Genomic DNA, 24,961 nt, shown 5'->3' with positions numbered 1-24,961 from the left:
AAGTGTGGCTGAGCTCCCGGGTGTGTGGCCGCCGCTTTGTTGCCCGAGGGGGGTGGCGGTGGAAGTTAGAAGGGTCGGGGGTCCGCGCCGGTGGCGGCCGCTCTAGTCGCTTCGCCCGGTACCCCTCTTCGCGCAGGAGTCCAGCCGAAGGCAGCCATGAGCGGCGGCGTGTACGGGGGAGGTGAGTGAGTGCGCCCTGGCCGGAGCGCGCGCCCTTTTTTCGGCGTGCGGGGATTGTAACCGCCGCCCCCGGCCCTGCCCTCCGCAGCGGGACCCCGGCCACCGCGCCCATCTCGGCGCCCGGAGCCCGCCGGGGGCCCGCCCGGAGCCCGCCGGGGGCCCTCGCGGCTCGGCGTGCGCCCTGGGCGCGGGGCGCTGCGGCTGGCCTGGCCGGGTGGCCCGCGGCCGCGTCCGAGCTCCTCGCCTGAGCCGGAGCCGGCAGGTCCCAGCGGCTTGCAGGCGTGGACCGGGGGGTTCGAGAAGGGGCGGCCGCCCTCGCGCCGGGCGCCTCTCGGTAGCTGACTGTGGAGTCCGCAGTTACTCGTGGGAGTATCTGATTGGGATGAACTTAGTAGCTTAATAAGTGTGTGTGATGTAAGCACGCTCAGAAAGTTTGCCTGAAGTCGCAGACGACTGTTCTTTGGCTTTTCTTGAGTAGATGGTGGGGGTTTTAGAAACATTACTACGGGCTGGGAGCTAAGAGCGAACTTGGCCGTAGTAACCATTAAACTTCTTAGGACTTTAGCCGTGGGCAGTTTACTGTCCCCAGCTTGATGCTTCGCGTTTGTGGAAGGGTATGATTCGTACAGTTCTGGTGGGTGCCAAGGTTAAATGAGATAACATTACCCCGCTACGCAGAAGCGTGATCCATGGAACAGCAGTCTTACAGAGGCAGAATCTCCAGGCCCGAGCCTTCTCCATTCTGCTGTTTTTTTTTTTTTTTAATCCGTATTGTAGCACCTTTGAGTACGAGTCACGTTCTGGGCTCTGTATGAGTTAAAGACTAGAAGACAAATCCAAAGTACAGTCTGTCTGACACATCTACCGGCTCCATACCCCTACATTCCACGAACTGTAAACCAGACATTCAGGAAAAAAAAAAGTGTCTGTATTGAATATGTCGATTTCGTTACTGGTTGTTTCCTAAGGCATAACGAGCTCCCTCCCGCAGCATCTACATTGTATTAGCTACTATAAATAACAAATGGTTTAAAGTCATCAGTGGGCTGTGCTTACAAATTGCTGTGGCCCACTTCCGTATGCAAGGATTTTGGTAGGGGAGGGGGGCGTTCTGTAACCAGTCCCCGCAAACTACGTGCTTGCTTTGCTGACTTTGAAGAGCATGGCCTTTTTATAGGTAAAAGGGATGGTGGTGAAAATAAGGTTTTCACAGTTGTAGGAGTTCTGGTGGTGGTGTTTTGGAATCAGAAAAGAGGTGACAATGCTGGCGCTGCCTCCTTCCCGTTTTATGTCCTTGATTTGGGGTTTCCTTTGGATCTGCTTGGTTACCTCTTCCTCATCTGAAGAGGCAGGCGTGAGGACAGATGAACTGGACCCATGGCCTTTTCCTTCAGTAGGAGCTTCAGGCGTGGGGAGTCAGAATCTGGAGGCTGTCCGCTGCCTCTCGGAGGGCGCTGCTTTGCGTGACTGTGGTTGGGAGCGGGTGATGCTCATGCTGGCAGCCAGCGTTTATGGGGTGCGTGCAAGTCTGGAACAGTTCCAAAGGCTTTCCATGCATTACGTTTAATCCATCATCAACTGGTATAATCCCCAACCACCGTGTGAGCTGGTACTACTATCCCTGTGTTACGGAAGAAAATGAGGGGAAGATAGAAAAACCTCTCTTCCTCTCTGTCTCTCTTCTCTGTATATCTGCCTTTCCAATAAAAATAAAATAAATCTTAAAAAAAAAAAAGGGAAAACCTCAAAACCCAGGCCCGGGTTAAATAATTTCCTACGAAGTTGAGAGCAGAGCTCTCTGGGATAAAGAAGGCATTCAGCAGAATTCTTCTCCCTTCTTCTTCTTTTTTTTTCCTTTTAAGATTTGTATATTTGTTGGAAAGGTGGATATACAGAGAGGAGGAGAGACAGAGAGGAGGATCTTCCGTCTGATGGTTCACTCCCCAAGCGGCTGCAATGGCTGGAGCTTCACCGATCCGAAGCCAGGAGCCTCTTCCGGGTCTCTGACATGGGTGCTGGTCCCAAGGCTTTGGGCCATCCTCAGCTGCTTTCCCAGGCCACAAGCAGAGAGCTAAGGGGAAGTGGGGCCGCCAGGATTAGAACCAGTGCCCATATAGGATCCCAGCGTGTTCAAGGCGAGGACTTTAGCCACTAGGCTGTTGTGCTGGGCCCCCCACTTCTTCTTTTTTTTTTTTTAAGATTTATTTATTTTTATTGCACAGTCAGATGTATATATAGAGAAGGGGAGACAGAGAGGAAGATCTTCCGTCCGATGATTCACTCCGCAAGTGAGCGCAACGGCCGGTACTATGCCAATCCGAAGCCAGGAGCCAGAAACTTCCTCCAGGTCCCCCACATGGGTGCAGGGTCCCAATGCTTTGGACCATCCTCGACTGCTTTCCCAGACCACTAGAAGGGAGCTGGATGGGAAGCAGGGCTACCAGGATTAGAACTGGCGCCCATATGGGATACTGGCACTTTCAAGGCCAGGAATTGAGCCGCTAGGCCACCCCCCCCCCTTTTTTTTAAAAGCCACTGATTTGCTTATTTTTCTGTGTGTTTTCTCAGGTATACATGATACAGGATAAACTTAGATATCCAGAATATGCAAACCACTTGTCAGCACATTCAGAGGAGTGTGAGAATCTTTCAGAAAGTTTTTGGAAAATGGAATGGAATGTTCATTTTGGTGCAGACATTTTTTTTTTTTAAGATTTAAGTGTTCAAGGTGAGGACCTTAACCACTTGCGCCACTGCGCCGGGCCCTCGTGCAGACATTTTTGCAGTCTAATCATAAGATAGGTCTTCAGATAACTAATGAACAAAATGTGAAAGGCCTGGCGCAGGAGCCTAGTGGCTTAATCTCCACCTTACATGTGCCAGGATCCCAAATGGGCACCGGTTCATGTCCTGCCTGCTCCACTTCCCATCCAGCTCCCTGCTTGTGGCCTGGGGAGGCAGTCGAGGACAACCCAAAGCCTTGGGACCCTGCAGCCGCGTGGGAGACCTGGAGCAAGTTCCTGGCTCCTGGCTTCAGATGGGTGCAGCACCGGCTGTTATGGTCACTTAGTGAATCATTGGATGGAAGGTCTTCCTCTCTGTCCTCCTCTCTGCATATCTGAGTTTCCAATAAAAATAAAATAAATCTTAAAAAAAAAAGTGTGCTTATATGCAATTTGCCATACCAGTAGGGTTAGGAAAATTCACTGATTTATTAGATTTTTTTCATCTCACAGTTTTTTGACTTCTTGTGTGTGCTAGCATAAGTATGCCTCCAAGCACCTCAGTCCTAGGAGGGGTGGGGCAGTTAAACAGCCCCCATACTTCTCTGTTCGTTTACTTCACTGTATTTAAGCAGTGAAGGCGGTGAAAATAACTGGGTGGAACCACTGGAGTGTTGTTGTGTGCACAAGAACTACTAAGTGATTCACCCGCTTTGTTTTAAAGAATGGAGAGGAAAAGAGGAACAGCGAGAGACGCTGCCTTCCACTGGCTCGTTCGCCAAATGCTTGCAACAGCTGGGGCTGGGCTAGGCCAGAGTAAGTCACCAGGGACTCAGCTTTGTCTCTGCATGGATGGCAAGAACCCTGGGCGCCGGAGCCAGACATAGATGCAGACACTGTGGCAGCAGGGCCAGTAACTAGGCCAAACCAGTGTCCCCGCACTCCTATTTTTGCTGAGGGATTTATGTACTGCTATGACCAAGTAAGTTCCAGAAGGATTACAGTGGAGCAGTTTGGAGTAGAGCTGAGAAGGTGAGAAGATGGATCCATTAATACCTGGTGTGAGTTGTAGTTTCCTGTTGAGGTTATAGCTTGATTGAAGGCAGCAGTGATACTCAGAATGAAGGGGTCAGGATAATACTTGGCAGAAACATTTAGGAGAACTTGACAAGATGGAGATGTTCATGGCAGCTCAGCTTTTTGCCTGTGATTCCATGGCCTCCACTGACAGGCGGTGTTGAGAGTAAGTGAGGCAGAGTGGAGAAAAGACCGAGCACTGAACCTGAGACCTCATGTGGAATTACTGTTACTGTGCCGGAGGAGGTTGGGGATGTAGCCCGAAACACGAGGTAGAGAGTGAGAGAGATTGGAGATTGGAATTATTGGTGCTGAAGTTGAAGTCCGAGAGGAGTTGGTTACCCAGGAAGAGGTAAATAAGGGACTTCTGACCCAGAGTGTGCACTGCTAGAGCTAAATATTATAATGGTTTATTATCTATACAAACATTGTAAGAAAGAATGTGTAAGCTTTCTATGCTTTATGCGTTAGCTTTCTCAGACTGCCACAACAAAGGACCACACACTGTTTGGCTTAAACGGAAGTTTATTTTCCCATAATTCTGAAACCTGGAGTCTGAGCTCAAAGGCAAAGTCGGTTTCTTCTGAGGGTCTGTCATTCATTTGTAGAAGACTGTCTCCGTTTTGTGCCATCTGTGTCCAGATTTCCAGCTGTATTCACTTAGGGCCCACCCCGATGAGCTCCTTTGAACTACATTATCTTTCCAAGTATCTGATCAGCTGTTCTGAAGTGCTGGGGGTCAGGACTTTAACGAATGACCAGTAGAGTGTACACAGTTGAGCCCACGTAACTTTGAAAAGGGTGCCTGGTGCAGGACAAAGGCGCACCGTTCAACAGGCCTTCTCGTGGCTAACTAGGCCGCTGATTCAGTCTGCATAGTTCTTTACACAGCCTACGGGTTCATTAGTGTTAACCGTCCTCAGCCTGTGTTCATGGCTGGATTTTATCATTTGCACTGGAGTTTAGGTGCGCAAGTGAAAACCTATGAGGTTTTCCCCTTTTGGGAACCCCTTGTTTTGGATAAAATAATAGTTATAAAATAAAATAATTGGAACCAGAGAATTTTATGCAGAAGGGTTAATTACATTAGGAAATTTAATACATACATGAACTTTCAAATTAGAAATTATAGTATCTGTCTCTTTTGTTAAAAAAGGGAGTATTTTACAAAGATGCCATCTTTCAACTGTGACTCTAAGCTATAAGCTATTCACTTATGTTTTCCTATTTTCCTTATTTTAAATATGAAAATTGGAAATATTTCTGATGAATTAAAAATTAAAATGTGTGTGTATGTGTTTATACCTGATACTTTGTTACTCAGTACTGAGATTAAATAAATGTTTCATTTTGCCATGTTTGCCTCTAATTTTCTTTAAAGATTTATTTATTTTTGTTGGCAAGTCACATTTACAGAGAGAAAGATCTTTCATCTGCTGGTTCACTCCCCTAGTGGTCGCAACAGCCAGAGTTAAGCTGATCTGAATCAGAGGCCAAGAGCCTCTTTCGGACTTCCAAGTGGGTACAGTTTCTCAAGGCTTTGGACTATCCTCCATTACTTTCCCAGACCACAAACAGGGAGCTAGATGGGAAATGGAGCAGCTGGGACACAAACTGGTACTAATAAGGGACCCGGTGGATGCAAGGCGAGGATTTAGTCGCTGAGCTATCATGCGAGGCCCCTGCCTCAGATGTTTTAAGAAATAAGATATTATCAATGCAGGCCTCTCCTTTCTTTCCCTTCTTAGAGATAAACCCTAAAACTGAAGTTTCCAGATTGTATGAATATTTTGATACTTTTTCTACATGTGAATGTATCCATAATGAATTAAATATGTGGATAGTAGGGGCTTGTGTGTGTGTGTGTAATCAGCCTTTATAGTTCTTTTTTTTTTTTTTCCAGCCTTTACAGTTCTTTTGGGATTTATCCAGGTTGACAGTTTTAGATTGAGACCATTCATTTTATCTGCTGTATATATGGTAAATCATTGTATGAATAATCTATGAATAGCTAGCTTGTCTGTTTCCCTACAGAAAGTTTGTTAGATTATTTTCTGATCTTTCCTGTGCAGTAGCAGTTATGTGCTTATTGTGGGTCAGGTTCTATTTTATGTGAGCATATACATCAAACCATTTAGCACATTTAATGATTACAGGGTCCTATAAGATGGGAAATATTGTGCACATTTTACAAATTAGGAAGCTGAGTGTAAATTACCAAAGTTCACCCACCAGTTCACATGATTATTGGAGCTAGGTGTGTGTGCAGGGCTGGGCTAGGCTGCTGCACCTGCTGGCAATGCTGGGACTGAGGGCAAGTCATACAGATTAAGGCCGCATCACCCAGTGAGACCTGGGGCTGTGAGTGGGCCTGGAAGGGGAACTTGCAGGCTTCCCCTGCTGGGCCACTGGTTCCACTGGTGAGTGAGACCTGGGACAGGGGGTAGGTTGGGCTCTTGCACTCACTGATGCATAAGAGAGCTGGAATGGATAGCGGCCTGCTGGGCCAGGCTGCAATATCTGCTGGCAGGTACTGCGCCCAGATGCAAGTTGTGTCAGGCTCAACCATAGGACCTCCTGGCACATGTGAGATCTGGGTCGGGGAGAGGGCCTGGCAGGGGAACTTCAGGTACACCTCGGCTAGACTGCAGCTCCCAGGCTTGATAACCGGGGCTGCAGAGGGTCAGGCTAGACGAGGTGCCTTTGTGTGTTCCAGATTGGGCTGAGCACCCAGTGGTATTCATAACAGCTGGATGGGATGCAAGATGGGCTGGGCTAAGCCACAGCACAGGCCAGCATGTGTGAAAACCTGGGCTGGGGGGGCTTTGGTGGGGAATATTAGAGGTCGCTTAGACTAGGCCAGAAGACCCTCTGGTGTGCCTGAAGACAGCCTGTGGCATGCTGAGCTGGGTGAGGCCACAGAACCTCTTGGTCCTGTTATGGGGCTGGAAGCAGAACTGTGTGCATTGGCTGACTGACTGAACCTGACCCTGCACTCGATGGTGCACACAAGTGTCAAGTCTGAGGTCATGTGGTGATGTTCTCTGGGAAACTCCACAACTAGATGGCTGAACTCAAATCCCGGCCACGGGGAAAATCGCAGTATATGTGTGTGGTCAGACCTTGGAGTGCATGTATTGGTGCTGGGCCTCCTCATTTGCCAATGCCTGTGTAATGGACAGCGTGCCCACATGCACACCACTGACATGTCAGCCAGCTCATCTAGGCCAGCAGAGTAGTGTCTCGTCAGGATGGAAAGTAGAACAAGTTGGAGCACTGTCCTCGGGAAGCTTTGCTACAGGTTCCTAGGCCTGGGGATACACCAAGGTGGACCTCATCAGCCGTTAGACCTTGGCAAGATTTTCTCAACCCTGGTGCAGTGAAGCTGACGCTGCCTCAACTCTGAAAACCACTCAAGTAACACCCTCAGTTTTCCCCACGTTGGGATCCCTAAGGCGTCATCAAATAAGTGTCTCCTGTCCCTTAGTTCTGATGGAAGGGAAACGGTCGTATTTCTTCCCCTGCTGCAGACATGGAAGGAATAGAAGAACTAAAACATTTGTCCACCTACCTTCCTTCATACCTCAACCTTCCCACCCTGAGCATTCATCCCTTTCAATTATGTAAACAAAATGGAAATTATATTTTAAAAAATTTCTTTCAAATCTAGGTGTAATCACTGTGTATATAGTTCCTTAACTTTAGTGAATATGCCTCAATTGCCCACAGTGGTTGTAATGATTTATAATTTTTACTGGCAAAAATGTGTAAGAGTGCCTCTTTCTTAGAGTCCTTCATAGTACTGGATTTTATCAGACTTAAGAATTGTTGCTGGACCGGACGCAATAGCCTAGTGGCTAAAGTCTTTGCCTTGTTCACACCTGAAACCTATGTGGGTGCCTGTTCTAATCCCGGTGGCCCTGCTTCCCACCTGCTCCCTGCTTGTGGCCTGGGAAAGCAGTCGAGGATAGCCCCCAAAGCCTTGGGACCCTGCACCTGGAAGCTCCTGACTCCTGGGTTTAGATCAGCTCAGCTCTGTCCATGGCAACAACTTGGGGAGTGAATCATCGGACGGAAGATCTTCCTCTCTGTCTCTTCTCACTGTATATCTAATTTTCTAATAAAAATAAATGAATCTTTAATTTTTTGACAATTTAATGGAAGTAAATATTTATTTTAAATGATTAAAAAAACTTCCTTGAATTCAGGATCTGAAAAACCAAAATACTCTGTTTTAGGAGGCCTACTAGATGGATGAAGTATTTTATAAGTATAATTAGAAGATTTTCTCTGAATTCAAAGTGGAGAAATAATTGCCAGCTTTCTTCCTCAGCTGTAAACTTTATCTCCTAATATTCTTTGAAATGTGCAGACTTTGGTAATACTTTCATTTTGATTATTTTTCTTTGGCCATTACCTTAAACCTTTACTCTTGAACTCCTTATTTTTCCTGGAGGTTTTGCCATTTTTCTCCCCTAATTACAAGAAAAACAGCTTCTCTTCATTTATGACAAATTGATGGTTAAATGTACTGGGCAGCATTCCCTGTGTCGTCAGATGAACTTTGCACTGTCTCTGCATCGTCTCTGTGGATGCTGATGTTGTCAGATGGACTTTGCACTGTCTCTGCATCGTCTCTCTGTGGATGCTGATGTTGTCAGATGGACTTTGCACTGTCTCTGCATCATCTCTCTGTGGATGCTGATGTTCATAGTCCGCCTCATGGGCGCTCTTGGCCTTGACTTCTGCTGGAATGCAGCCAGTGACAGAGCAACAATCATTCTTGCTTTGTGCTTCATATCCTTGAGTAGTCATTAGCAGGACCCCCTCTTGTGTTCAGAAGTGTCCTAGTTTGATGATAAATTTTAAAATTACTGTACTTAATGGCAGGAAGGGATTGGCCTGGGTTATTCCTGTTGGGGTCAGTCATGTGACTGCATCGCTCAATTGAAGACCCCTGCTCCTGGTACATACCCTATCCTCCTCAACATGTTTTCCAGGTTCTGGTTACAGTTCCTTTTTGAGCCTCTATTAAAACACGGTGTATAAATGGTTATATTTTAATTAAATGAATGTTTCGGGAGTGTTTCAAAGTAGGTTTAAACTAGTAGGAATGAGAATGTAATTGTTGTAGAGCTTTCATATTACAGTCTCCCTTCAGGCTGGTTAAGGATTTCTTTAACTTTCCTTTGACATTTACAAGTTGTTAATGTTAGTTATCTTTTAATCTTTTCAGATGAAGTTGGAGCCCTTGTTTTTGACATTGGGTCCTATACTGTGAGAGCTGGTTACGCTGGTGAGGACTGCCCCAAGGTAAATGTAGTATTAGAGTTAATTGGTTATTTGTATAAGGATCATTTGTGTAGAATGAATTCAGGAAGATATTTGATAACACACAAAAATGGCTGAAGATATTACTGAAAAAATTGGTAAAAGCCAGTGAAATTTATATATCATGTTTTGGTTCTTACAGGTGGATTTCCCAACAGCTATTGGTATGGTAGTAGAAAGAGATGATGGAAGCACATTGATGGAAATAGATGGAGATAAAGGCAAACAAGGCGGTCCTACGTACTACATAGACACCAATGCCCTGCGTGTTCCCAGGGAGAATATGGAGGCCATTTCACCGTTAAAAAATGGGATGGGTATGATGTTTTTATCATGAATTTGGTCAAAATGTAAGATACTAGAATTCTAGGTACAGAGTAATGGCTTCCTAGAATTTGGAGTGGGTGTTTAGACATAGAAACAAAGTGTGAAAGAAATGTTCTTTTTCCTCAAGAAACTTACTTGGGAAGAGTAACAGATATATACCTACAAATGGGGTACTGCAGATGAAGTGGGTTAGGAGGAGAGGTATTTAATTCTGTATCATTGGGGAGTTGGTGATGGTTTTCACACAGGAAATAATTTTTGTCCTGAATATTCATTAGTTAATGAAAATTGGCCTGGTTGAAATAGCCTGGTTGACAGGATTGGATAAAGCAGAGGTACCATGACATGTGGAGGGATGGAATTTTGAAATGCCATACAATTAAGTAGGACTGTAATGTGGAGGAGTAGGGTCTGCAGGGGTCAGTAGTGTCATAGGAGTTAGAAAAGTCAATGAAATATACATTGTATTTGCCTGATAAGCCGCTACTGACTTGGAAGAGCAGTTTTGGTGGAATGTTTAGATGAAGTGTGTTATTCTATGAATATCTTTTAATCTTTCCAAATAATGTAATTTTTTTGAGTGTGAAGCCTAGGTCATAACATTCTTTTGAAATTTTTTTTAAGATTTGTTGTATTTTTTTTTATTAATTGGAAAGTCATATACAGAGAGAAGGAAGGACAGAGAAAGATCTGTCCAATGATTCACTCCCTAAGTGGCCACAATGGCTGGAGCTGAGCCAATCTGAAGCCAGGAGCCTGGAGCCTCTTCTGGGTTTCCCATGTGGGTACAGGGTCCCAAGGCTTTGGGTTGTCTTCCACTGCTTTCCGAGGCCACAAGCAGGGAGCTGGATGGGAAACAGGGCTGCTGAGACCCAAACCAGCGCCCATATGGGATCCCAGCAAATGCAAGGCAAGGACTTGCTAAACTACCATGTTTGGCCCCTTTTCAAATTTTTTTGACCTTTATGATCAGTAACTAGAACTGAAATACACTTTTGAATAACATGAAGGATCTTTAAAAGTTCATGGAAAATGTGCATTGTATTTCATATTCCTCAAACTTTTCAAATACTCCTTATGTGTTTGATATTTGACATTTAGAACATGTCTCGGTGTTTGGAGGGACTAGAGGGGATTCTATTTCTCGAAAACAAGGTGACCTTGCATTAAAGTACTATATTATGAAGTAGACCTGAAAAATAAATAGGCTCTATGTATTGAAATGCTAACTGCTAAGTCGAAGAATCCTTCTTTTAAATGATATTTACTCTTCTGCGGCTAAGCATTTGTTTTCAAGCTCTTGTTCTTTCATTCTAGTTGAAGATTGGGATAGTTTCCAGGCTATTCTGGACCATACCTATAAAATGCATGTCAAATCAGAGGCCAGCCTGCATCCTGTTCTCATGTCAGAAGCCCCGGTGAGATACACACTTTCTTTTGCATGGTTTTTGTTTCTTTGTTTTCATTTTCTTTTTTTAGTTATTCTTTTTCTTTTAGATTTCAACTCGTTTGAGAAATATTTCTGTTATATAATAGAGTTTGAAAAGTATAGCTTTCATTGTTTGAATAAAAGATTCAAAGAACAGCAAAACATAATAATGGCTGGTAGACCCGGGTAATTTACATTCCTGTGGATTTAAACTTTGATTTCCTTGAAGTGCTTCCTGATGTGGGTTGTGTATCATGCTGTGTGTCCCGAGGGCGTTGTAGAACCTGCTTCTGTACTGAGGCTCTAAGAAGTCATTTGTGGAACAAGGCCTGGACAATTCTAGACTGAAATCTCTGGTAAATAGCTGAGTAGGGCTCGAGCGGCCAGCAGGAGAACTGCATATGACCAGGTCCCGCTGGTTCTGGTTATGGCTTCTGTGAGTACCAATGTTAAATGGGAGAATCTGATGGTTTAAGTTAAATATTTAGGATTTTTATTATCACATGCTCTCTTAAGATTTAATAATAGCTATGTTTATGAGAATGCTGACTGCCTTGTGTTTTTGAAGTCTATAAATCCTGGAATTCACAGCATCAGTTTTAAATAGTAAATGTTAGTTTGTATCTGATTCATTTGTTATATCTTTACAAAAAATAAATGTAGAGATGTAAAAAGTTACTTACATATTGTTACTTATTGTTTTTAAATACAATTTAAATTGCTAGCGTGTTTTAACTTGTGATAAATCAACATTCTTAAACAGTAACTTGCATTTCTTCTTCCTTTTTCAGTGGAATACTAGAGCGAAAAGAGAGAAACTGACAGAATTAATGTTTGAACACTACAACATCCCTGCGTTCTTCCTTTGTAAAACTGCAGTTCTGACAGCGTATCCTTCAAAGAGCAAAACGCAGTTTTCTCTAGAATATATTCTGCTGCTACTAAAGATATAAGCCGATCTTGGCAGGAGACATGAGCCAGTTCTTGCTCATTCAGAAGTTGCTTTCTTTTGTATAGCTTTCAGATATTAGCTTTCTGATTATTTCTAATTGAAACTAGTGATACACCCAACGATGGGGCAGAAACGGCAGTGTGGCGCTCAAATTATAAATGTTCACAGGCCGTGTGTGTGGTTGCATTTTAGTAAAGAGAGTGTGGGCTGTAGACCAGTGTTTTAACAGAGCTGCTGAAATGAATGCAGCTCGCCATTTCCCTCCCTTCGAGTATCAGCAAGTAATTTGGCTGTAAATCCGGTTAAGGTTTACTCAGACTATTATGCAGGCACTTTTAGGGACAAACAAGGAAACATGTATTGAATCAGAGAATCTGTAACTCAAATATTCTTCAAAGCTAAGTACTGTAACACTTAAATTGTATTTCAGCATTGTCAGAAATCATTAAGAAGTACATGATTAATTTGAATGTTTTGTGTCTAGTAATTGTGGTAGTTCAGAGGAGGAATATAAAAGTCTTATAAAAGTCCTTTATAAGAAAATGGGATATGATTATATGATGTATAATGGTTGTTTTAGCTATCACTGTATTATCCCATCCCATCCAGTCTTGGGTATTACATAATTTCATTCATAGAAACTTTAATATGTAACTCTAAAAGATTCTGCATGTTTCAAAAAAAGTATGACTGTTTTCCTTTTCAAAAAATATTCAAAACATGTTTGTTCAGTTTGTTTCTGAGGCCTCTTAGTCTGTGTTTTATCTTTGCTTCTTTTCCCTTATTGTCTGTTTGTTAGAAGAAGCAGCTTGTTTCTTTAATATTTCTCATATTCTAGATATTTCTTCTACTTTGGATTCAGAATCCTTGCTTATCCAAAAGGATTTTATTTATGTGAGTTGTATATAATAGTATTTATCACATTGGATATTAAAACAAACCATCGACTTTATAAATTAGAAATGAATTTTAAAATTTAGTTTTAAATTTACTAGAAAATAACAAATTAATTCCATTAGTATTTTGTACTTTTTTCCAGGCCAGTAGTATGTATTCTCCAGATGTATTCATTCAGGATCCAGCTACTCTTCCCTGCTATATTTCAAATACATTTTTTAAGTTTTATTTCTGTTTTTATTTGGAAAGGCAGATTTTACAGAGAAGGAGAGACAGGGAGAGAGCTTCTGTTTGCTGATTCACTCTGCAAGTGGCCGCAATGGCTGGAGCCGAGCCAACCGAAAGCTGGGAGCCAGGACCCTCTTTTGGTTCTCTGACACGGTGCAAGGTGCCAAGGACTTGAGCCGTCCTCCATTGCTTTCCCAGGCCATAATCAGGAAGCTGCATGGGAAGTGGAGCAGCTGGATGGGATGTGAACTGGTACCCATATACCAGTTAGGATCCATATACCCATATAGGATGCTGGTGGAGGATTAGCCAGCAGAACCATTGTGTTGCCCAAAATACATTTGCTTACAGGATTACTGTAGCTTTTACCTTGCCCATTCTTTACACTGCAGCTATAATAGTATCTGTGGAACACAAAATAGCCCTGTTTCAGTCTGCAGTGAAGTACTTGCAGTTCCCTGACCTCACCATGTTCTCTTATCTCTTGGTTCTCCCTCGTGCCCCTAACCTGACCCATGTCTGTCTGCCCAAGCTTGCAGTTGGGTATTCCATGATTAGGTTAGGTGATCATCTCCTTTATACCTTCTGTCTCAGGATATCACAGATGTTTTAAGGCTTTAGTTATGTTTTACTAAAAAGGAAATCCCTCAGGGAAGAGACATTTTTGGTTCACCTTTCCATGTCTTCTGTGTGTAATTGTCCCTTTCACCCCCAGACTCAGCAGGCACACTAAATACTCTCAGAAAGTACTGGATGGACAGATGCCTGTCGTGCAATGTAGGCCTTCAGCAGCACAGAGCTCTGACACGTGGGGTCTGCTGGTATTCACTGGCTGTTGGGGACACTGGAATAGCCCTTTGGCCCCATACATTGCAAGAATGATAATCACTGCTCAGCTGCTAGACCACCGAGATGGTTCCTTGGTGCTGTGTAAGATGGGTGTAGTCCCTGATCGAACAGCACACCCTGTACTTTTGTCAGCAAGTTTCCGTTCACGTTGTTAAAGGAATGCTTTTCAATTTGTTTAAGCTCTTTGATCAAACTGGACAAGTTTTGAAATGATTATTAATTTTGGCCTGCTTTGGTTTCCTTGAATTCCTCACACCAATACGAGGAAGTATTGCTCTCTGTCATTTGTTTTCAAATGGGAATTATTATTTGATGCCAGTTTTTATTCCTAGATTTACTTTAAAATCCAAACTATAATTCATGTTTTTAAAATGGCTTCTGAAATACATAAGAGCCTGTCCTTGACAATAAAGATAAATTTTTGGAAGTTGGATATTTTCTTTTCCTTAATGCTTTAAACTAGATTTGCTAATGGTCGTTCTACTGGTCTGATTTTGGACAGTGGAGCCACGCATACCACTGCGATTCCGGTGCACGATGGCTATGTCCTCCAGCAGGGTAAGGGTATCTAGTTGGGGTGCATTCAGATGAGCTTAGATGTCAGGAGAATGAAATAGAACCGAACTGTCAGGACATATCAGTTTCCATATGTCTTTTAGAAATTTTCAATATTTGAAACTGATGTCTGATATTATGTATACTTTAAAGATTCATTTATTTTACATTCAAAGTGACAAAGATGGTGGGAGAAACATCTTTTAGCCACTGGTTAACTTCCCCAAAATGCCACATCAGCCATGGCTGGGCCAGGCTGAACACGGAAGCCTGTGACTTTATCCAGGTCTCCTGTGTGACCTGGCAGGGAACCTGGTCTGCTTGAGCCATGACACTGCTTTCCCAGAGGAATTAGCCAGGAGGTGGATCGGAAGCAGAGCAGCTGGGGCTCAAGCCGACTGCCATGCGGGATGTGAGCACCTCTGGCAGTGATGTAATCCACAGTGCCACTGTGTTGGCCCCACTTACGTATACTTTAAAGAATTGTTTAAAAAAAATAGTTACTTCTACTTGGAAAAAAAAATTGTTCATGTAAAAACATACTGAGGAAATTCCTCCCCCCCCCCCGCCCCGCTCCCTAGAATTAGGATGTAAGTCTCTTGGCCTGGTTCAATCTGTCTTACAGGTATTGTAAAATCCCCCCTTGCTGGAGACTTTATTACTATGCAATGCAGAGAACTCTTCCAAGAAATGAACATAGAATTGATTCCCCCATATATGATTGCATCCAAGGTAAGCAGTGACTGCTTTGGGGATTTGTCTCCAGGTCCCTCTGTGTCGTGAGCTCTGCTAACCTAGCGTGTCTTGGAACCCTCAGGAAGCTGTGCGGGAAGGATCTCCAGCAAACTGGAAAAGAAAAGAGAAACTGCCACAGGTTACGAGGTCGTGGCACAATTACATGTGTAATGTAAGTAACGCATTGTAAAAGTTGAAATCCTAGAATAAAATATTGGTGCATTATGTTTTTAGTGATACTTAGAAATAATTTTTGGATTGAAGTGTGCTTTTTACATTCCTCAGATGTCTATAAATTATTTGCTCATGGGCATCATCATGACACATGGAAAGAATTTTGGTTTTCAGTTAGATTTATTTTGTTTTTATTAGAAAGGCAAATCTACAGAGAGAAGGAGAAGCAGAAATATCTTCCATCCACTTCCCAAGTGGCTGCCAATGGCCAGAGCTGAGCTGATCCGAAGCCAGAAACCAGAAGCTTGTTCCAGGTCTCCCAGGCAGGTGCAGAGTCCCAAGGCTTTGGGCCGTGCCCGAGTGTTTTCCCAGTCCACAAGCAGGGAGCTAGAAGGGAAGTGGAGCAGCCTGGTTACGAACCGGTGCCCATATGGAAGGTACACATGCAAATTGAGGACCTTAGCCATTAGGCTATCGCACTGGACCCACATTTTTTCTTTTTTTTCTTTTTCTTTTGTCTAAGAAAATAGTTTTAATTCTAGTAGGGACTTGCTATGTTTTAATCTGCTTTTCACTTAACATCATGTGCTTATGAAAGGTTTATTTTGGGGCCCGGCGCGGTGGCGCAAGTGGTTAGAGGTCCTCGCCTTGCACGCCCGGGATCCCATATGGGTGCCGGTTCTAATCCCGGCAGCCCTGCTTCCCTTCCAGCTCCCTGCCTGTGGCCTGGGAAAGCAGTCGAGGACGGCCCAGGGCTTTGGGAACCTGCACCCGCGTGGGAGACCCGGAGGAGGCTCCTGGCTTCGGATCGGCATAGCGTCGGCCCGTTGCGCTCACTTGGGGAGTGAATCATTGGACGGAAGATCTTCCTCTCTGTCTCTCCTCTCTGTATATCTGCCTTTCCAATGAAAAAATAATAAAAATAAATCTTTTAAAAAAAAAACCAAAAAAAAACCCCCCAAAAAAAAGAAAGGTTTATTTTGGCTTATGGTCTTGGAGGTTCACAGACAACGAGTTGGGCCCCAGTGCTTCTGCTCGCTGGTGAGGGTGGTGAGTGGCAGTGATAGGGGACTTGTAGCAGAAAAGTCACATCAAGAGCCAGGAAGCCGAGAGATAGCTAGGTCCAGCTCAGGCTTTCCTTACTAGCCTTCCAAGAGCTGCGTTCTAAGGACAAGCCCTTAGTGATGCAAGTTCCTCCCTCCCGCTAGGCTTACCTCCTGAATGTCGTAATTGGATTGCATTTCTGCCTTTCCTGTATTGACTTATAACGCTAGGGTTACTGGCTGCCAGTGTAACTCAGTCACGTGTCTCCCAACGTTGTGTCAAGTGTGTGTGACTGTTTATAGCAAGGAGCTGATTTGAAACTGATTTGAAATCTTCTCTTTCCTGAGAAAGTCTATGTCTGAACCTACAGCTTGCTAACAGGGAGAGAGGCTGGTAAAACAATTAGTCATATCACAGGTACATATTAATTTCTTATTTTCTGAAAGGTTTATTTATTTATTTATTTATTGGTTCAGTCCCCAAATGGGCACAGCATGGTCTGGAATTCCACTTTGGTCTCCCACGTGGTTGGCATGGTCCAAGCATGTAGGCCATTGCTGCCTTCCCAGCCGCCTTCGCAGGAGGCTGGACTGGAAGCAGAATAGTCAGGACTCAGGCTGGTATTCACATGGGATGGTGGTGATGCAGCAGCAGCTTCACCTGCTGTACCACTGTGCCAGCCCCCTTATTAATTTCTAAGAGAAGGGTAGCAGAGTCCTAATTACCATGAGAATAATGAGTCTTAGCTGAGATTTTTTTTATACCTCAAGATACAAGGAAAAATTGTATGATTCCTAATTTTCCCTAGCAATCCAGAAGTGTGTTTCACAACAAAATTTTAAACTATCTTATCCTACATACAATGATTGAAAGTTACGTAAGATGTGATGTGTGTCTATGCATATATTTAAGAAATGGAATCTTATTTCTAAATCTTAGTAGGAAAAATGGTATTCTGAAATTGGTTTTGTTATACAGAAATATGGAGAGTTTCCATTTTGTCACCTCTCGTCGATTCCCTGTAACTGTTATAATTGAATGTATGCAATTTAACATAATATAAATGTTTAGAATTGGGTTTCTGGACGCTTGGAGTTTTTGTAAGGAAGATTTACTACTGTTGAGATCAGTTACTCATTCAGCAATGTGATCATTTCATTCCAAAAAATATTACAAATGTAATGTTGTAGAAGTGTAAATGGCAAAGATAAATCTAAACCTTATTTCTTAAACTTTGTTTTTTTCATCCGCAGTGTGTTATCCAGGACTTTCAGGCTTCAGTACTTCAAGTGTCAGATTCAACTTATGATGAACAGTATGTTTTCTTATTTAAACGATATGCTTTACAAGTGAGGGAATTATTTGCATATATAAGAAATAGTAGAATGTAGATAATTGATACAGAGTTAAAGTTATGCCAAAATACACTGAGCAACATTTTAAAATCTTCTGATTGATTATGAGTTGATAGTTCTTTGGTGGTTTATGATTTTTGAAGGGACTGTGTTTTGCTTCTGGTGTAATAAATGTTGATGTGTTTTCAGAGTAGCTGCGCAAATGCCAACTGTTCATTATGAGTTCCCCAATGGCTACAACTGCGACTTTGGCGCTGAACGGCTGAAGATTCCTGAAGGATTATTTGACCCTTCCAATGTAAAAGTATGAAAGTTTATTTTATAACTAGCCTTCGTTTTTCTTTACATGTGAACAGCTGTGTACGTAGGAAAAATCTAAAGCTGAATGATGTTTGGACATGCTGTATTGTACAGATTTCTTCCATATGACTGTTTGCTTTCTTTTGTTGTAGGGATTATCAGGAAATACAATGCTGGGAGTGAGTCACGTTGTTACCACAAGTGTTGGGATGTGTGATATTGATATCAGACCAGTAAGTTCCCATCTCCTATTGTGTTATAAAAGTATCTTTCAGGGTAGTGAAATGGCCCAAATAGTTACTGTCCATGTGGCAGCTTTGGACACTGACTTTGAAGTTCATTTTATTTACAGATACAGTACTATATATGTAAATAAATAAATACTAAAAAAGGAAAAATGCAAAACTCTGTAGAGCTGTGGTGTCCAGCACAGTGGCTGATGGTCATATGCAGTAATGTAAAGTAATGGAAAAATTTGAAACTTCAGTTCTTCATTTGTTACCAGCCTCATTATACATATGAGCAGTGGCTGATATATTGGGCAGTAAGAACATTTCCTTCATCATAGGAAATTGTTTTGCAAGTGCTATTCTGGAGATTTCCTCAAATGTGGCAAACCAAAACAGTTTTTTTCTTAAGATTTGTTAGTTTTGTTGGAAAGGCATATTTACAGAGAGGAGGAGAGACAGAAAGATCCTCCATCTGCTGCTTCACTCCCCAAGTAGCCACGATGGCTGGAGCTGAGCTAATCCCAGCCCAGGTGCCAGGGGCTGCTTCCAGGTCTCCCACTTGGGTGCAGAGTCCCAAGGCTTTGGTCCGTCCTCGACTGCTTTCCCAGACCACAAGCAGGGAGCTGGATGGGAAGTGGAACAATGAGGACTTGGGGTCCTGGCATATGCTAAGCGAGGATTTGGCCTGTGAGCCATTGCACCAGGCCCCAAGTGTGTTATTTGTGATTTATCTTCTATGTAACAGTTTCACTTCTATTTTAATTTATTTTTAGGAAAGTGTGGTTTTACATTACTTTCACATGGGGTTTATTTTAGATAGTCTTCATATTTTTGTGCTTTGTCAAGTTTTAATTCTAATACTGTAAAGCACATTATATTTTTATTAGATGGATTATATCTTACTCAAACCTAGATTCAATTTACAGATACAGCCTTGATTTTTTGTTAATTAATTTGTTTTGAACTTCATGCAAATGGCTTGGGGAGATATGAACATCATGGTTGACAGAAAAATCATTCTTAATTGCAACTTGTGACTTAACTGGGTATATGCTGTTTCTAAGATAATAAAAGTAGTAAATATACGATTTTTTTTTCTAGTACAAGTTCAGGGCCATTTTGGTGGACAGAAATTGAAGCATACTTAATGCAACAAAGTGATAATTTCCAGTTTATAGTGAAATTTCCCCTTTTAACTAGCATTGATTGCAGAGGAGACACTTTCCATTTTCTCCCCAAATTTAGATGATTTAGAGGCCAAGCATTTGCCTTATTATTACTTGGGGTGCCCAAATGAAAGTGACTAGATTTCATTGCCACTTCCATAGTTCCTGCTGACGTGCCCCTGGGAGACAACAAATGACGGCTCAGTGGTTGGGTGCCTGCCGCTCAGCTGGATTGAGGTCCCAGCTCTTAACCTCAGCCCAGCCAAGCGTAGAACTGGCTGTTTTTGGCATTCACTTTCCTCTTCCTTTTACAAATAAGACTGAAAATACCTTTTGTAAATTTAGGTAAGTCAGACATTTAGAGTGAGTTTTTGAAATAGGAACTAAACTACTGAAAGAGCGGATTAACATTTAACTTTTCTGTGCATATATTCAAATTAGTGGTAAATATACTCCTTATAAAATAGGGATTTACATTTGAGCAGGCCTCAGCATTTGTATTTAAGTTAATTAAAAAGCACAGTAGTTTCAAAAGAAAATTTTAGTAGAGAAGTTTTACTTACACTTGTAGTTAGCACTGTTGGAAAACTTTGGAAGTCATCTTGTCCTTGTTCTTGTCCTAGGGTCTCTATGGCAGCGTGATCGTGGCTGGAGGAAACACACTCATACAGAGCTTCACTGATAGGTTGAACAGAGAGCTGTCTCAGAAAACTCCTCCAGTAAGTTCTGTGGACTCATCAACAAATGCCCTCAACAAAGGTGTAATGGTACAACTAAGTGTTTTTGTTTTCAGCAGATCAGTTTCTTTTTTTTTTTTTTTTTTTGGTATAGAATTATTTAAAAGTAGCATTCTTTTTTTAGTTAGATTTCCCTAGGTGACATCTGTTGGTTACTTGAATCTCGTTTTACTCATTTACTTCATACTTAAGTTCCTGTTATCTGCTTGACAGTAGGGATACAAATATTATTAGACCCTGAGAGCACAGTCTGCCAGGCTAGTTAGAGTTGTAAACGTTGACAGCTGTACTGCTGAGAGCGCCAGCAGGCCATGAACCAGGTGTCCCCGGGTGCTCAGAAGCGAACACTGAATGGTCAGGACCATCAGGAAGGCATTGTGAATGAATAAGAGTTCAGCTAGTTGCCAACTTTATGAAAGACATCTAGGAAGGACATGACTGCATTTCATCAAAGTCTGAATAATGAATATAGATTTGGGTAATCTAAGGTCTAACGAGACCACCATAGAAACAGTCTTTTTTCATTTAGGAATTAAAAATCAGTGAAATAGGAAAAGAATTCCATTGTCATAGATATTGAAGTTTCTCATCTTCAGAAACCTGTGCTCACCCACTTGCCCTTAGCACCACCCACATAGCCAGTACTTTAAGCCCTTGTCACACACACATACACCCTTCATTGTGAATAAGACTCAAACTCACATATAGAGCAACTGAAAGGTATCCTGGGAACTGTCCCTAAAGGCTGATTCCTAAGTGGGAGGGAAAACATCTTGATGTAGAAGGTGAGATGGGATAGTGCTGAGCCATAAAAGTGTGTCTGTTACATCAGTACAAGTTCTCAGAGGCATAGTTAGGAATGAGGGGAATTTGAATAAAACACCTGAGATCTGATGACTGCATTTTAACATGGGAGAGGGTGAGAGTAAGCTGCAATGGGAAGGATGGAGATAGCATGAAAGGCCGACGGGGGAGCATGGGGAGTGTGGAGGGCTGTAGAGAGGGAGGCAGAGCAGGCTAGCAGTATGTGAAGCAAGTACCAGGTTCCTGACTTGGAGTGCCAGATATGTGTCTGCTGTTACAGGACACATACACACGCTGTTTGTGGCTGTTACACTTCTTAGCGTACAGCTGTAATCGGAATACTTGCAATGTAATCGTCCACCTTAATTGTATATTTGAAAATTATTTTTAATTGGTATTTAAATCAGAGATGATGGAAATCTCTTAAAACTGAATTTCCAAGTCAGCTGATTGATTTGAATGTACTAATGCTTATTCTTTGTTGTAGAGTATGCGGTTGAAATTGATTGCAAATAACACGACGGTTGAACGGAGGTTTAGTTCATGGATTGGTGGTTCCATTCTAGCCTCTTTGGTAGGTAGATAAGCTACTTGTCAACAATAAATATTCTTCCCCACTGCAGACAACTGCCTAGATTGCTCTGCACCTAGGCAAGTGTTAAACTGCTCAGAGAAAAGCAGCCAGTGTGCCAAATTTGTGTTAACTATGCCAGCATTGTTGGCTATTCTATTTTTTTTTAACAGATACGTGGGGAAATTGGGGAACACAGGCCAGCCCTCAGACTGGTGGATGGGAGGCCAGGGGGGCTCCAGATTGCCCAGCGAAGGGGGTCTGGGGACAGAGTGGAAGTAACTGAGGGCATGTTTGACAGGGGAGGAATGCTTGTTGGGTCTTCCACAGACTGGGCAGCTGCACTTGGGTATGCAAGAGAACTGAGATGGGGTGGTTTAGAGGGAGAAAATAGGGGGTGTGTCCGGTCAGGCCAAGGCACCTGCCCATGTGGGAGACCTGGGTTGTGCTAAGTAGCATCACCTGCTGGCACACCAAAAACTGGGGCTTGGGCACATGCCTGGCTGGGCCAGGCCATGGTATCTGCCTTTGAATGTGGAAGCAAGGTTGACCCGTGTCAGGTTGTACCGCAGCATCCACCAGAATGCGAGAGAACCAGAGCTGGGCACAGATTCTGTAGGGGACTTGTAGGCTCACCTCTGGTACTGCAACACCTGCTGGTTTGCTTTGAGAGCTGAAAGTGGGGGTGGGGGTGACAGGCCAAGCCAGGCTGTACCATGGAACTTGCCTTATAGGAACCTGCCTGACACTTGCAGGCTCTGGGGCTAGGAGGAGGCAGGCCGGCCAGGCTGCAGCACCCACTGGCATATGCAAAGGCAAGGACTGAGTTCAGATCATGTCAGGCAGAGTCACTGTATCCTCTGGCACATGTGAGATCCTGGGCCTGGTAGGGGAATTTGAGTAACTCCCCTGCTAGGCCACATCTCCTGTTGAGGAAACAATGGCAGGGGCTGGGGAAGGGCTAAGCCATGCCAGGCTGGTTGAAGAATCTGCCAGTATATGTAAGATCCAGGGCTGGGAACGGGCCTGGTAAGGAAACTTGGGGGTTCCTGCTAGAGTGTGCAAGAGCTGGGAATATGGGTGGACTGGACTGGGCAAGGCTACAGTACCCTTTGCTGTATGTGTGATTTGGGTATGGGGGTGGGCCAGTCTATAGCACACATTGGCACAACTGAGAGCCAGGACAGGGTGCAGTCCTGGCCAGGTTAAACTGTAATGCCTACCAGTTCACCTGAGGGCTGGGCTAGGTTGCCATACCTGCTGGTGCATATGAAAACCAGAATGGGCGCAGGTCAGTTGTGCCATGCCACAGTGCCCACTGGCAAGTGCCAGGGCTGGGTACAAGTGATGTCAGGCTAGGCTTCAGTACCCCTGAAGCTAGGTGTGGACCTGGTAGGGAAATTGTGGGCACTCCCTGCTAAGCTGCAGCTTTCACTGGTGAGCATAAGACCCATAGCTGATAGCAAACTGGGCTGGGCAAGACAGCAGCCCATGTCAGCATATGTGTGGACTGAGTCTGGGGTAAATTGGGTTGAGCTAAGCTGCAGGACCCATGGGTGTGCACAAGAGGTAGATGAAATGTGGGATGGCTACAGCACTTGGTGGTACATGCAAAAACCAAGGCTGGAGGAGGGCCTGCTGGGGGTTATTTGAGGTTGCCCCAGCTAGGCCATGACACTCTGATACATGTGAAGACTGTGCCAGTGTTAGGTTGAGCTGGACTAGGACCTTAGCACCCCTCAGTTCAAACGAGGTGGGGTTGGGGGGAGAACTGACTTGGCAGCTTGTTTCACCAGTAGGTGCCTTAGCTGGTGCAGGTGATGGATCGAACTTGACCCTGTACTGGGCAGTTCACACAAGAGTGAAGTCTGATGTCATCCCAGATGAGTTTTTTAGGGGGATTCTCCGCCTAGATGGCTAAATTCCACCCCCAACTGCAGGGATAATTATAATATATGTGGTCAGACATTGAAGTGCACATATTTGTGCTGGGCTTCCTTACTTGTTGATGCATGTGCAGTGGACAGCATGCCCAGAGGCACACAGAGGACATGCCAGCCAGCTCATCTAGGCCAGCAGATGCCAGTTGCCTCATCAGAGGACGGAAAGCAGAACAGGTTGGACCTCTGTCCTGGTCAAGCTTTGCAACATGTTCCTAGGCCTGGGGATTCACCAAGGTAGACTTGGTCAACCAGTTGACCTAGGGAACAATTCTTTTACCTCAGATCAGCCAAAAGTTAGAGCATGTTTAGAACATGCGATAGACATTGAAATTAAGAAATGTTTATGCTGAAAAATAAGGTCTAATTGCATTTCTTCACATTTTACAGGGCACCTTCCAACAGATGTGGATTTCCAAGCAGGAGTATGAAGAAGGAGGGAAGCAGTGTGTGGAAAGGAAATGCCCTTGAGTTCCTGCACCTCCACCTTCCTGTGTCACCTTACGTCTCATAGCTTTAGTCTACTCAGGAAAAGAATGACCATCTTTTGTAGAATGTTTATACATTTTTGCATATTTCAATTTCCACTTAAATTTTTAAAGGCTTTAACTTGCTCTATAAATTAAAATGAGTTTGTGCTTTCCTTGAAATGTACTTATTCTTATTACAAGCATTTTATAATTTTGTATAAATGTCTATTTTCTCTAAATATTTTGCTTTTAGTAAATGCTTTCCAACTCTGTTTAGTATATTAATCACCAGTGGATTGCTTTTTATTGACTAGTAAAAGTTACTGCCTATGCTTTTTACTTAGGCTTATAAAATTCAATAAAATTTACTACCCATTCTAGAATATTTTTTTTTTGGTCTGTTGTGCATTGTGATTTGCTACTTTTTAAAAGTTATTTTATTTGAGGGCGGGTAGAGACAAAAAGATCTTCCACCTGCTGGTTTCTTCAGGAGCCTGCAACAGGCTGGGCTGGGCCATGCTTATGTCAGGAACCCACTTGATCCAGGTCTCCCACGTGGGTGGTAGTGACCAAGGAGCTGAGCCATTCACCTGCTGCCTCCCGTGGTGCACATCTACAGGAGGCCACCAAGGGAAGTGGAGTCCAGCTCTGTGACCCAGCACAGTGACAGAGGTGTGCTAACTGCCATGCCAAACAGCAGCCCCGTGACTTGTTACTTTGAGCACTAAATATATGTACCATTATTTTGGGTGAAAATCCTTACTGTTTATCGATAACAGTACACACATACACTGCACGTCCTATTTATTAAACACTGCTTTGGAAAATGTCACCTGAATTCTGAAAACTATCTTTGCTATGGCATTTAACATCACTTTGTCTTAAGA

The 24,961-nt window shown here is 43.4% G+C and overlaps 1 protein-coding gene across 2 annotated transcripts; it reads left to right on the top strand.

The window, feature by feature from the left end:
- ACTL6A (actin like 6A) lies at positions 1 to 24,457 on the top strand. 2 transcript variants are annotated; one of them, XM_041002833.1, is made up of 15 exons: positions 5,133 to 5,139; positions 5,500 to 5,502; positions 9,217 to 9,293; positions 9,454 to 9,628; positions 10,956 to 11,056; positions 11,859 to 11,956; positions 14,457 to 14,551; positions 15,174 to 15,280; positions 15,366 to 15,455; positions 17,755 to 17,816; positions 18,046 to 18,160; positions 18,309 to 18,389; positions 20,176 to 20,271; positions 21,581 to 21,667; positions 23,995 to 24,457. In XM_041002833.1, coding segments are annotated over exons 1-15 (1,269 nt in total). In that variant the 5' UTR covers positions 5,133 to 5,138; the 3' UTR covers positions 24,076 to 24,457. The 2 variants fall into 2 exon arrangements, with proteins under 2 accessions (XP_040858766.1, XP_040858767.1); XM_041002832.1 differs by lacking the exons at positions 5,133 to 5,139; positions 5,500 to 5,502 and adding an exon at positions 1 to 181.
- Positions 24,458 to 24,961: the final 504 nt, after the last annotated feature.

The sequence above is a fragment of the Ochotona curzoniae genome, unplaced genomic scaffold (assembly GCF_017591425.1).
Source record: "Ochotona curzoniae isolate NIBS_2020 unplaced genomic scaffold, NIBS_Ocur_1.0 scaffold_2587, whole genome shotgun sequence".
In the NCBI taxonomy this organism is placed as follows: domain Eukaryota; kingdom Metazoa; phylum Chordata; class Mammalia; order Lagomorpha; family Ochotonidae; genus Ochotona; species Ochotona curzoniae.
Note: the sequence above shows the minus strand (reverse complement) of the source record. Positions and strands in the feature narration are given on the sequence as shown.